Source organism: Podarcis liolepis (genome assembly GCF_965112155.1).
Source record: "Podarcis liolepis genome assembly, chromosome: 5".
NCBI lineage: Eukaryota > Metazoa > Chordata > Lepidosauria > Squamata > Lacertidae > Podarcis > Podarcis liolepis.
In genome coordinates, this window is record NC_139556.1 from 49,011,816 (window position 1) to 49,025,816 (window position 14,001).

Below are 14,001 nucleotides of genomic sequence, written 5' to 3' on the forward strand. Positions count from 1 at the left end.
AAAGAGACACATTTTCAACATGAACGGTTTCCGAGCTTCACTCAGAGGAGGGGGTTGTTTATCTGTTGTAGCAGATCAGCAACAGGAACAACACTGTGAAAATTTAATGCTGATATTTATTTATTTTTCATTTATTAAATTTGTAAACTGTACTTCATCTGAAGATCTCAGAGCTGTTCACAGAACAAAATATGCAATAAAAACATAAACAAGAACAAAACAAAACAATAACTGCCTGTTCCCACAAACATGTTTAAAAGGATATAGGATGTTAATCAGCCATATGCATTTGGAAGATAACTTAAGCAACCTAACTAAAAATTGATTCATTCCCAAAGATGTTCTAGCAGGCACCAATTAAATGTACATCAAAGAGCTGGCCATTACTGTAACTATTGCATCATAAAGCTATGCAAAAAGTATTCCCTAGTATTAGCAAATCCCCATTCATGGAAGCAATTAGTGCTTTTTTCTGGGGGTACTCAAGGATACGCAGTACCAGCACCCTTTTTCTAGTTGAAAAGCATTGGTGAAAAGTGTAACGTCTACCGGGACCTTTCTTTTCTAGAAGAAAAGCACTGGAACCAACAAAATAATGCATCTGAGACGAAGAAATGCTACATGTGCCAGGTACCATAAAGAAGAAAGAACAAATAGAGCAAAATGACTTACTTTGGATGGTGAAAAGCAAACTGAGGAGGACCAAGCTGGCAAATGGCTTCATCATGGAGAGCCAAGAAATGTATCATTAGACAAAGCAAACTGTTTGTCATTAAAGCTCTAATGCTTATTCAGCATAGTTAATCCTCTATAGAGGATGATGTCGAGGATAAAGAGGTGTGCAGAATGCTGCTTATCTAGTTCTTCCCAGTTGTCCTTCAAACCAGATGTAATTCTTCTCTACAACTTTCTCAGGAAATAAATTTTAATCATCATCTAGAAGAAAATGTTTTATCTGCCACAACATCAAATAAGTCTATAATTATATTTAATTAGAGCAAACCTCATTAACATAAACTATTTGATATCCGTTTTCATATTACTCAGGGATGGATAGATGGAGATTTGTCTTTCAGATTAAACTGGAAGTGGGGAAGACTTTTTCAGATTGAGGGCTGCATTATTCTGTAGGGCCAGACCCACACACAATCCCACTCACTTAACATACACACAGCTGCTTGTATCCAATGAAGTCATCCCAGCCTGCACACTGGGACTTTCTCTCCCTGCAAACCACGCCCTACCCCAAATGTGTTCTGAGGGTTCTCCCAACCCTCTGGTGAAGATGCAGGGGCCAGTGACAGGACAATTTCATTGGCTAGAAGAAGAGTTTGGATTTGATATCCCGCTTTATCACTACCTGAAGGAGTCTCAAAGCAGCTAACATTCTCATTTCCCTTCCTCCCCCACAACAAACACTCTGTGAGGTGAGTGGGGCTGAGAGACTTCAAAGAAGTGTGACTGGCCCAAGGTCACCCAGCAGCTGCATGTGGAGAAGTGGGGAAGCAAACCCGGTTCCCCAGATTACGAATCTACCGCTCTTAGCCACTACAACACCCAAGCTTTCTCTCATTCTCTCACCGCTGTATCCTTTCCCACAGAGGATAGAGGTGACCTTACACCAAAGGTAGCTTCACTTGTGAATCAAAGTGGCGATGATATCAAAGATACACAGGTGGTAATTCTGGCAAGTTTCAAGTTACCTGTGAAAATGTCACTGCAGAAGTCTCAAAGGCAAGATAAGCAAGATCAATGAACAGAGCTGGTCACCAGATCAATGATTAAACCCCTAAATATATTTACTACTTAGCCTCTGGGGATTAGTGCTGCTTCTTTTGGAAGAAAAGAAAAAAAACGAGTCTCATCTCTTGAAGGTATAGAGGACTTCAATGCCATGCTGTATGTTAAACATCTGGGTACCCCCTCCATCAGGGATCTAGAATTCCATTTAAAGCACGTACACAAGTAGTGGAATGAAGGCACACCTATTACCAAGTTGGAAATGAAAATTCGTTGATAATAACGACTTGATAGGACAATCCCATTCGTTTTTCAAGTTTTATTTTTATTTTACAAATCAGCAAATGCAGATAAAATGTACATTCCTTAAGGCAAGAGTCCCCATGCAAGTAATACACATTTATATTAAATCCAAAAAAAAAAAAAAAAAGACATCCAACATGGGAACTCATGTACAAAGGGGAAAGACTAGGATGAGCAACTGCAATTTATTAAAGAATCTGACAAATCTCCCTGATACAGGAACTTTTTGAGATCAACTTGCTATGAATTATTCTACGGAAAAAATTGCAAACAATAGCAAGGAATCTGATAGTCTTCTTAGTACTGCATACAATCAAATCAATCATTATTAAGAAAGAAAAATACAGTAGTGCATACAAAAAAGTGAAAATAGATCCTGTTCACATCAACGTGTGGACATCAGTGTGCCAATGGTCATATTGCACTCAAGGTTGAAATCCAGGATTTTGGTTAAAAGTTAGCTTTTCCCCATTTTGGCAATCAGTTCATCGCAAATCTTTGTCAATTCTTCTATTTCTTTATTCTGAAAAGGAACACACAACAAAGCAAGGAAACATTTGTTAGTACAAAGCTGTATTTACATTTTGAGTAGTCACTGCACCAGTGGAGAAGTTGATGATGGCACTGGGAGCATAGTCTCAGCATGGAAAGAAGGGCACCATGCATTTGTCATGATGTCAATATGCAACCTTTCCAGCACTGAAACAGTAGCAGTTGCTGCTGTACCAATGCCTCCAAAGGGACTTTAGGCCAGGTGTGGGCAAAAGGTAGATCTCTGGAAGATCTGCAGAAGATTGCTGCAAGATTTCTGACTCCCAATTGTTTAGCAACTGCAAAATGGCACTTTTTATAAGGCTGCCGAAATGAAGAAAGTGAACCAGGAGTGGACTTTTGTGGGAAAGGACTGTGAGCTCCAGTTTTGGTCTTGTCAACAAATGTCTAGGGTCAGAATGTGTTCAAAGCACATTTAATTCTAACTATGTATCTTTTGCGTTTAGCTCTGGTTGGTGGATCTTGGGCTTCTTGTCAAAAAAACCAAATTAGATCCAACAAGTGTAAATTTGGCTCATCCATGCTTTAGGTATGCTTTTATGACAGGATCTTTACTTAAAGGTGCAAGTCTGTTCAAGATGTCAAGCTCAAAACACTGCCTGCAGCTTTATCAGTTTTTGCACCTGCAAAGGGAGAACTCTACAGTTTTAAAGCCAGTGGTTAATTTTATGCAGTTCTGTCTCTAAATAACAGGATCTATGCAGAGCCCACTTGGATTTTTAAAAAGGATTTTAAAATAGCTGCTTTTCATACTATATCTATATACCATATATGCAATCCAATTGTTATGGTCACTATGTGCAGTTCATGTAATAGGCATATCACTCACAATAGGAAAGCAGAATTTTTCCAGATATATTAACTTGACATTCAAAGGTGACTTCTTGTATTATGTGATGCCAGCCTACACGGTACATATGACCCATAAGAGATTCCATGGACAATGGTGATAAACTTAACATGGTGCCCTTTGATCCGGTGAACTGTGAGTTCCAGCTAGGTCTCTGTGTTGAATACACCATCCTATAATTCACAATGGTCAAATCCCAGCTCCAGTTAGAATACTCAAAGCTGGACAACAAACACATTACCTACTGGATGATGAACTGTGACATCAGAAAGAGTTACTCAGTCGGAATCCTCCGGTTCTTAATTTGTTTGGGCAAGTAAGTACCACATCTGACTCTGGATGCACAGATACAAAACACAATACACCCTCTAGCAGCAGCTTTATAAGACAATTCATAGGGAGTTTACCTTTTGTTCCAGTGTTCTTTCCAATGCATCCACCTTCAGCTGCTCTTTACGGAGACTGGCTTGGTAAGCTGCCTGTTCTTGTTGAGCCTTGCCACGGACTTGTGCAATTTCAGCATTGGCTCTGTGAAAACACAGCTCATTAAGGGTGCAGGCCATGGAGGGTTTGCCTTGCTTTTTGTATACACTCACAACATTGACACATGGAGGCAGACTAGTGGGTCCATGTGCCTGCTTGCCCTTGGAAAAGTCACACTTGAGAGCTACTTAAACATGACAACATTTCACGCGCAATGTTTATAATGGAGGGAGCTGGAATTTGCATCGTTGTGACTCATAACACACAATCATGAGTCAATCTGAAATTTATAATAAAACAGGGCTGTGGTTATGCAGTGATCATACTATGCAAGTACAAAACTTGCCACTGAATGCAGAACTGAGTTTGCACAATTTGAAAAAAGGGGATTTTTTTGGCTGTGAAAATGGTCCTTCTATTCATAGAGACAATGTCTAGTGAAACCTTAGAAGCTGAAGATGGAATAGAAGGCAGAGCAGGAATCACAGGAATTCAGCAATATATATATGGACCTCCTCCACTCATGACTTGCAGAATAAATAATACAAAAGAGGCAAATATATGAAAATTAGCTGAGGCTAAAGCAGGGAAGGGGAACCTGTTCAGGCCAGATTCTTATCTCCTCTACCTTTCGTGAGTCAACTGTGACAGATGAGCAAGGTTGCCAATCAGCTGACATCACAATGACATCAGGTGATGATGGTCGGAACTTCAAACCACCATGCAGGGCTTGCAAAGAGCTGCTGATCAGCAGGCTTGAAGTCATTGCCTACCAGCTGTTGGGTGGTGGCTTCAAGTCCTGCTTTCTGCCACAGGTGGCTGTGTGATCCAGTTCCCCATAGGGAACTCAGCAGCACAATCAATCTAGCTGCATCTTCACCTGCCCTACACCTAGCAGCACATATGATGGTTTGGGGGGGGGGGAAGAGGCCTTGTGGATCAATTTGGGATCAATGTCAGGCCAAAACTGGCCTATGGGTTGGATATTCCCACTACCGGGTTAGAGAATTAGACAGAAGCTTTTGGCTGACAGACCAGGGCACCTCTCATCCACTACCAAAATACCTGTCCAGCTTTTCCTCTGCATGAATTTTGAGGGCTTGGTATCGCTGCTCTTCTTTTTTTACTCGTGATAAGTACTCTTGTGCACATTTCTTTAATACTTCTTCATTCTTAAGTGAAAAGAAAAAGGAGAGTTAATAGGAGGGCAAGAATTATTTGACTGGACTTTTGTGATCAAACTTCACGGCTTCGAATGGCAAGTCCCTTTCCCCTCACCCTCAAGTGTACCTCCAGTCATTTCCATGGAGGAATTGTGATTTGCACACAAAACAGGGATGAAAATCAGGCTGTCAGTTAAAAGGAACACAGAAGCCTCTGGGTGCAACACACCTCTCTATCTGTACACCTTAGTTGCATGTGGACCTCCAGGCTGAGGCAAAAGTCTACAAGTATTTATTCACAGTGACTTACCTTCCTAAATCCTTCCAGAACCTCTTTCATTTTTTCATATCTTCTAAAGAGATCTGCCAGTGATTTTTCCACAGAGTTCAGATCTGATAATGCTTGCTCTTTTTCTATGATCAGCTGCTGGACTGTGTGGTGTGACATGGATTTTTCTCTCTGTTCATCCTCTGTGGGAGACAATTACAGAAGGAGCACAAGAAAGAATAATGAAAACTTTTTAATTGGTATTATCCACTGTGCTTCATAGGGAATATTAAACATTAGCATAAGATACTGCAAGAGCATGATGGAGAGGACATAAACTGGGCTCCTTTGGGAGGGAAGACTGGACAGGAATTTAATAAAATAAACTTGCATTGGAAAGTTCATCTAACCAGAAGTTTGTTTGTTTTTAAATTATATTTTGTTTTCGAATGCAGGAACTAAATTGACCTCATTTCTCCTCATGATACATTCTAAACAAGCCTTTCCCAATCAGGTGCCCTCAAACTGTTTTGCACTATAACTCCCATCAGCCTCAGTCAAGGACCAGGGATTATGGGAGTTGTAATCAAAAATATGTGGTGGGCACCTAGTTGGGGAAGCAAGTTTTAAACAGAGTAAAGAAGTGCAGTTTGGCTTCTCTCCTTTGGAACAGAAGCAGGCACTAAACACAACAGAAATATTTCTGCCTGGGAATTGCCTTCCGTTCTCTAAGAAACTTGCTTATTCCAATGCAGTGCAGTTATTACCGTATTTTTCGCGCTATAGGACGCACCGCACCATAGGACACACCGGACCATAGGAGGGGGAGAACAGGGGGGGAGAATTCTCCCCCTCTCTGCTCAGCGCTCCTTCAGCGAAGCGGCAGGAGAAACGGAGCCCCTTCCATTTCTCCTCCCGCTTCGCTGAAGGGGCGCTGAGCAGAGAGGGAAAACTGTGCAGTGCTTCTCCAGCGAAGCGAAGCCTGGAGAGCAAAGGGATCGGTGTGCACCGACCCCTCTCGCTCTTCAGGCGGCTATCCGCAAGCCTTCGGAGCGCAGGGAACTCCCTCTGCGCTCCGGGGGCTTCAGGCAGCTTCAGCGAAAGCAACGCGAAGCCAAGGAGCGCGGGGGGAGCTCTCCCTCTGCGCTTCGGAGGCTTCGCGTTGCTATCGCTGAAGCCAAGGAGCCTGCATTCGCTCCATAGGACGCACACACATTTCCCCTTCATTTTTGGAGGGTGAAAAGTGCGTCCTATAGAGCGAAAAATACAGTAATTCAGCAATACTGATTAGGCTTCCTGTTGATGGAAAATGAGCTCAACTTACATCAACCTGAGGCAGCAAACTTGGCAAACTTAGAATCATTACGTTCGTGGAAGTGCTAAACACAGCAAACCGCACACAGATCTTCACTTTTAAAAGTGGTTGCTCCAAACAAAATAACAACCCCCACCCCAAACAACACTATGCACACAGTTGTTTCCACCTGCCACACCCCACCCTCTTGCCCTGGAAGTCTTCATGATGGGACTGTTACTATTAACTGTTGACTTCTTAGTGTTATATAGCTTTTGTTTTTTTACCATGGTCACCATATGATCGTACTTAGGCTGTTTATTTTCTGCAGACACTTTTGAGCACAAATGTATCTGTGGAAAAAGTGGTAAGTAAAACCCTCTATGACTATGATTGCCAAAAATGTGATATACTTCCTGTATCTCAGAATGTGGAGATTTGCACTCTCTTTTCCTACACTTCTGGGGAGACATCGAAAGTGGGAACTCAGACACCAGCACTAACTACAATGAAATGAATTTGTTGTCCCTACAACTAAAGCTTGTACATCTCACTGATTGATATTCCAGTTGGCTAGAATCCAAAGAAAAGAAACATGTGCATTAAAGAAGGTTATATGAAATTGGTCATGGGTGGAAGAAACAGTTTCTGTATAAAATTTTATGTAGCGTTGCCACTGTACACATGCTGAAAATGCTGAAAAAGAGTCTGCTGGTAATGACATATTTGTCGTTATACCCTGTTTCGGAGGTTAAAATAAGCCTGCTATCAGAAATCTGCCAATCCTTTCAAAGGACATTGGCTATCATTGTCAGGTATTTCTAAGCAGATACGGCAAATACACAGAAAAAGAAAGAAAAGGAAATAAGAAATGGCATATGCAGGTGCCAAAGTTGGTGAAAGCATTACTTACCAGGCTTGCCTTTGTTTTGGAATTGCAAGCAAAGAACAAGAAGCAACAAAAATGGAAGCAAAATAGAAAAAAAAATCAGGGAATTTAATCAAGAAAGCAGAAAAAACTTAAATGCAACAATCTGTAACGCAAAGAGGGCAATATCCCCTTATTTCAATGTTGAAGAGGTAAATAAGCATAATAATCTTGAATGAATGAATGTAGTTTCAATTGTCAGTTGTAGCAATGAGAAGCCAACATGTGAATGAATGGTTCAACAAGGGAGCTGTGGGAGGTCTGTAAACATGAAAGCATAAGAAATGGGGAGGGAATTGATACTGGCAAAACGTTCAGTGCAAGGGGCCATTTGAAAAAGAACTTGCATAATCTGTGGGTGAAGTGTTTGCTTTCAGAATTGGTGATGTTTCACTTTGCAGATTCTCCTGCCAGCCTGTACTTGGCCTATAGAGTGCATGGCACCCACAATGTTGCAAACACAAAAAATAATGCAAAACAAAAATTAATTTTGGAATGCAGATGAACATGGCTGAAGCAGAGGCACATTGAAGTGATTTAATAAAGGAGATTATATGAAGACAGACAAGATCTGAGAGGTACATGCCAAAGGATACTGAGGATATAAGCTCCTGCCTCACAGCTCCTATTCATAACTTTAGAAGCCTGCAGATATATTTTCATCTACATTTCTGGTGAGAGTTGCAGTACTGTGTTCTCCATTAGTTAAGACACTTCTTTAGAGCTTTCTCAGAACTACTTGACCCAATTCAGTATTATATCGAAAGGGATTAGCAAAATACAGTCACAGCTGCAGATTTATAAAGAGCTCAGAAGGGTCTCTTCAAGCTATAAGTGGAAACCATTCTGATGAGCTGTTTTTTTTTCTTACTTTTCTTCTGCAGAATACTAATGTGTGTAACTCCATCATCTGTATACTGCACAATCAATATATTTTTATATACACACCGGGAGATCTTGCCGCATGTCTAACCAAGTGATACGAGACACATGCGATGCAGCTTAGAAGCAAGCCACCAAATAAGCAAAATTCCCCGTCCCCAAATTGGAATGTGAAATCTTCTGTTATGATATAAAGTAGGAATGGGGGGTACCTTTGGCCCTTTGGGTGTTGCTGAACAACAATTCCCATCATCCCCTGACCACTGGGATTCATGGGAGTTGGAATCCAACAACACTCAGATGGCCACATGTTTCCCACCCATAATATAAAGCATCCTGCCATAGGAATTTTTAAGCCACCCTAAATAATAATAATAATAATAATAATAATAATAATAATAATAATAATAATTAATGTTAGTACAGTTTGGCATCTTGAGCATTGAGCCTTGAAGCCACTGTGGAACATGTGAAGATCAAAGTCATAATGAGTATGTGCCAAAGCATTTCTGATCTCCATGAGCTGGCTTATCCTGTCCTTGGCCTACATTAGTTCCACCTAGGGGACTAATAAGGAGGATGCAATGCACAGTGCACAGTATTAGAAGCAATATTAGCACTGGTTTGTAGAAGGTTTTCCCCTCTATCCTATATTTCTTCTAGGATTTACCATCTACACAGACTCTCAGGAATCCTTCCAAGCACATGCCTCTCTGCTCCATCACACACCTAAAGAAATGGATAACTTATGTTCTTCACAATGCACCACTTATAGGAGAGGGTATAATTTATGTGATTATTCCATAGTGTCCAAAGCCAGGGAAAAATGTGTCTTGGGACATTTGTACAGAAATAATGTAATTTAAGGTGTATGGAAGAGGGGACACACACTCACTTCTACTATGTGACAGTCAGCCAATGAAGCTTATGAACTCTACCTGTCTACAATAAAAAATGGCAGCACTTTGGGTGACTATCACAAAGGTTTCATCCCAAGTTTGAATTTTCACCAAAGCAGATAAATCCCTATGGATACAACCCTATGTACGCTTCCCTGGGAGTACGCACCACAGAGCTTAGTGGGAATCAGTTCTTAATAAATATGCACTGTAAATTTAGTCTGTAGTAATTTCATCTTAACTTGAGGGGGGAACAGAGAGAGAGCAGGGCTCAGTTCAGATTCTGTTGCTCTGGTGATGAAATTGTATATCTTTTCAGAAAAATTAACCACCACAAAAACACAAAGCTCTTGAGTTAAAAGGAAGAAAGGGAACAAGAGTCCTGATTTCAAAGTCATATCTGCAGTGAATTGTTCCAGTATCCACAGCACCAAAGATGACACAAAAGATCATATGAAGCCATATGATCAAATTCAAGCGCTACAGTTAAGTGGGTTTGGCTTTGAGCACTGCTTATAAGGAAGGCAATCCAGGAATTATACCTAGCCAGTCTAAGTTCTTCAGAACAAGAAGATGGTACAAGTGTAACAGACAAAATAAATGATGCCTTTCGAGTGTGGTGTTTGGCATCAGGAAACTGTTCTAGTGACTCATTTCTGTGAAGGGAATAGACTGGGAGATGCCAAATGGAATAAATTCATGAGACTATCAAGGTATGTTTCTATCTATCTCTTTAATTGGGGAAAGCTAGCCTGTAGAGCTAAAAAGCAAAATGTTAGTGATGAGCAACTTTGGGCAATTTTTAGGATGTTATGAGGGACTACCATGCTTCACAAGCAGACACAGATGTGTGCAATATGCATTGGAAACTGCTAACAATAAATGTATAATGCTGATGCTGAATGAATGTTGACGGAGGACAATAGAAGAAACAGGCCAGGAAGTATTATGAAGAACAGACAGACACAAATTAACCCAAACAGGTATGAATATCATATTTTAAATCTATAAACGTACATTTTAATGGGTATATTGAACCTACCCATTACAAATTTGTAACTGAACTGTATGTGCACATATGGTACTACATTCCAGAATTGTACTCTGAATAGCTGGGCTCTACTACAGAAAACAAACACTTAGTGCTCCTTCGTAGACTGAGCTGTGCTAGTCTGTTTTATTTAAACCCGGAAGTAGATGAGTGGTTACTCCATTGCTATGTTAGTATGATCCCATGAATCTACAAGATTCATATTAGCACTGTACTCACCGGGCAGCTTTGCAATTAATATTTTTTAAATTGCAAATATGTTACTTGGGTTGTGGTAAAGAAAGAAAGAAAGACCAGAATTATATGGCTTCCAAAAACAATGTACATATTTTAAACCCTTCAAAGTGATGTTCCTTTATGCGGCTTTAGTCTGTTATTCCAAATGAAGAGACCTTTGTTTTTAGGGACTTAAATAATACTTCCAAGCTGCTGATAGTCTAAGCCCAGCAGCATTTTTAAGACAAACTACCTTATAAATCATAAGAATTTATATGCTGGAGCTTATGCTCTACTAATAACATTTGTCTGTCTTAAAGGTGTTACTAGATCCAATATTATAAAAAGTCTAGTGCATTTCAAGCTAATGACTGACAAATGTATGCCACAGAGTTAAAGAGCTTGTGACTAATGGCCAAGCTGGTTTGGAACAGAGTTTCTAAAAGAAATATCAATGATGCCCAGGAGTGTTGCAACATTTTCAGATCTAAAATTTTATAAACATTTATTTGTGAAATATTTACGTAGGTATTTGAAGACAAAACAGTGGCCTGCAGTAAGACAGAAAGGGACTTTTCCTTTTTTATTCTTTTATTCTTTTGCAGAGTGAAGTTTGTTAACTAGACATCTGCCTTCTTACTACTGCAGTCTACAATCTTGTAATGTGGTCGATTGCAATCCCATGTTGGGTCAACTGCCATGAACAAAGTTGGCTCAGATCACATTTGAAGTACCACACATAACTATGGCATCTGCCCAGATTTCCTTGGGAACATTCTGATAAAAACCAGCTTTCAGATGAACAAGGGATTGGTAACAATCACCAAGTCCTCCTTTAGGTGAGACCATGTGTTTGCACGTGTGAAGTGGGGCTCCTGACCCACTTTCATAGAATCAGCTTTGTGCACTAGATCATAGACTACTTCTGAGACTCTCAGAATGAAATGGTATCTTTAGGAAAAAGAGCCATAGATTCTGTTGTGCACACAAAACTACTTATATTGTGCCTGAAATAGTGCCTAGAGTACTGAGGATCAGGTTGCCAGTTGCTAAACATTTCAATATCTAATCATTTGTTCTTGTTTGAATAATTTCATGGATCGGCATAGTCCATGTGGTGCTCTCCAGATCTTGTTGGACTACGACTCCCATCAGTCTCAGTCCCCTTGGTCAGTGATCAGGGATGATGGGAGTTGTAGTTGAACAACATTCAAGGGGCACCGTGTTGGCTTGCCCCGTTACAGATCACCCATGGAGAAGTACCTTTTGGCAGGAGTAACTAAGCAGAGAGCTTTGCCATTCTGATAAAAGCAATGCTGAATACTGAAAGGATTTCTGAAGATGGAGCAGTGGATTCTATCCAAGATGCCTAGGCTGTTGTGTACAAAATCAATGTGACCAGCTATGTTTCAGATCTCTGTTTCAGGAGAATGCGAGGCTGGTTTTCCAGGACTAATTAGTAGCTTCTGCCCCCCTAAGATACTTTCAGAATTATTGCTGATTTTTAAGGCTAAAGGACTTTAAATAAGTTTCTATATTCTCTTAACAGAATGAGGACAGAGAAGTCCATCTTTCATGACACCGCCACCTACCTATCATTTGGGCAATCGTCTTCTCATACTCTGAAACAATTTTCCTATAGAGAAAGAAGAAAAGATAATGAACATACATGCACAGAAATTAATTTTTGCAATGGCATCTCTGAAGGAAAAGCCTTATTAAATACCTTCAACATACTTAATAAGATAAATGTAGTTGAGTAACAACAGGGCAACACTCCATCAAAGCTTAATTGATACACAGCACAGCACACAGGGTGGAGATATTAAACTCATGTCCTCATCAAGACATGCAGTGCCATGTATTGTGGCCTGTCTAGTATTAGATTAGCCTTCAAATTGGTGCCCTCTGGATGTTTTGGACAGTAATTGCCATTTCTTCCAGCTGGCATCTGGGAGAGTCAGTGAAGGTTGTGCTAGATACATTCCCTCTTTTTGTGTAGACTTGATCATGGGGTTAGAGAACACATAAGTTATCTTCTTATGAGTAGGCTTCCTTGTCAATCCTTAAGAGACTCTTTTGAGTATCTTACTCGAGGGGACTAATAAATCTGTTACTGAACAGGTGGCAAGATATCTGAACGTCATAACTTTTAGACCTGCCATGATTGTTACTTTCCAGCTTGCTGCTATTAATCATCGGTTTTACTGAGGATTTGATTTTTTACTTTGCATATTGGTTGATAGATTGTAATAAATACTTGATTGATTGATTGATTGATTGATTGATTGACTGACTGATTTGTTTGATTCTTTGCTTCCCTAGTCCAGATGGGCCATACACAAATGAAGGTCTTTATCAAACTACCACTGACTCCAAGCTTGACAGGCCTGTAATATGGAATATTTTGAACTTGCCAAAATTTGGAAGCAATCTGTTGGTTAATTTTTTTGTTATAATTAATTTTGTAAGCATCATTACTCTGGAGCAAAGTCACATCTACCACTCCTCTGGAACTCCAAGTGTCTAAACCACAACAAGACTTCTGAAGCAAGCCATCTTCACAATCTGCAGTGATGATGCACCAAAGACTTTATAATTCTACAACACTTTTGGGGATTGATCCAAGTGTATTAAAAATCAAAGATGGTTTTGTCAATGGCTTTAACCGAAGACAGTTTGTTCCCTTTTGCTATTCCATATGCCTAACTGGTGAATTCTTAACATGCAGAATACAGTTTCTCTTGCCAGGAAGTGCATATTTGCAGAGGGGGGCATTGCAGTAAGAACAGCGGCTTGCCTCATATTATACCAAATCTTATATATTAAAAAATAACGAGGGCTTACATTCTCATTTGGGGGAAAAAATTCCAAAAATAATCTGTGATGCCATGACAAATACATAATGTTATAATTTTATGAAAAAGTCATAAAGTTGTCAAGCAAAACGGCAATTTGAAAGGTTTGTCCTCATTTTAAAAACACACTCGCATCCTATTACATCCTCATTTTAAAAGCACACCCTTGCATCCTGTTTTGGATTTGTTCTCAAAAAGAGGCTAGCTGGAATAAGCAGATTAAAAGTGATTTAGGAAGCTGATCCTTGCCTTTCCAGAGTGAAATCAGGCTAATCAAATGTGACTAGCCTTAGTCTGTTATGTTTGAGTGATGAGTCATAGTTTGCCAAGTGAATATTCAAGGTAGGTTGCACGTCAATCTGTACTGCCTTGTAAAAAAAATAATAATAATAACCTGATGCTGTTGGGAAGTCAAACCCATTTTAGGCATAATCTGTGAATGTGAATATTGCTGGCATATCTGCAGGAGATTCTAACAGCTAACTGCAAAGGTTCTCAAGAATCCCTTGCAAAA

At 40.0% G+C, this 14,001-nt stretch overlaps 1 protein-coding gene across 40 annotated transcripts in view; it reads right to left on the minus strand.

Annotated features, from left to right (window-relative positions):
• Positions 1–2,044: 2,044 nt before the first annotated feature.
• TACC2 (transforming acidic coiled-coil containing protein 2) overlaps positions 2,045–14,001 on the minus strand; it is a 172,682-nt gene continuing 160,725 nt past the window's right edge. For all 40 annotated transcript variants that reach the window (XM_083506055.1, XM_083506087.1, XM_083506052.1 and 37 more), the window contains 5 exons: positions 12,222–12,265; positions 5,402–5,562; positions 4,994–5,100; positions 3,853–3,973; positions 2,045–2,566 (listed from right to left, as the gene is read on the minus strand). In XM_083506055.1, the coding sequence (XP_083362181.1) occupies positions 2,501–2,566; positions 3,853–3,973; positions 4,994–5,100; positions 5,402–5,562; positions 12,222–12,265 (499 nt within the window). In that variant the 3' untranslated portion in view covers positions 2,045–2,500. The remainder of the gene's footprint in view (positions 2,567–3,852; positions 3,974–4,993; positions 5,101–5,401; positions 5,563–12,221; positions 12,266–14,001) is intronic.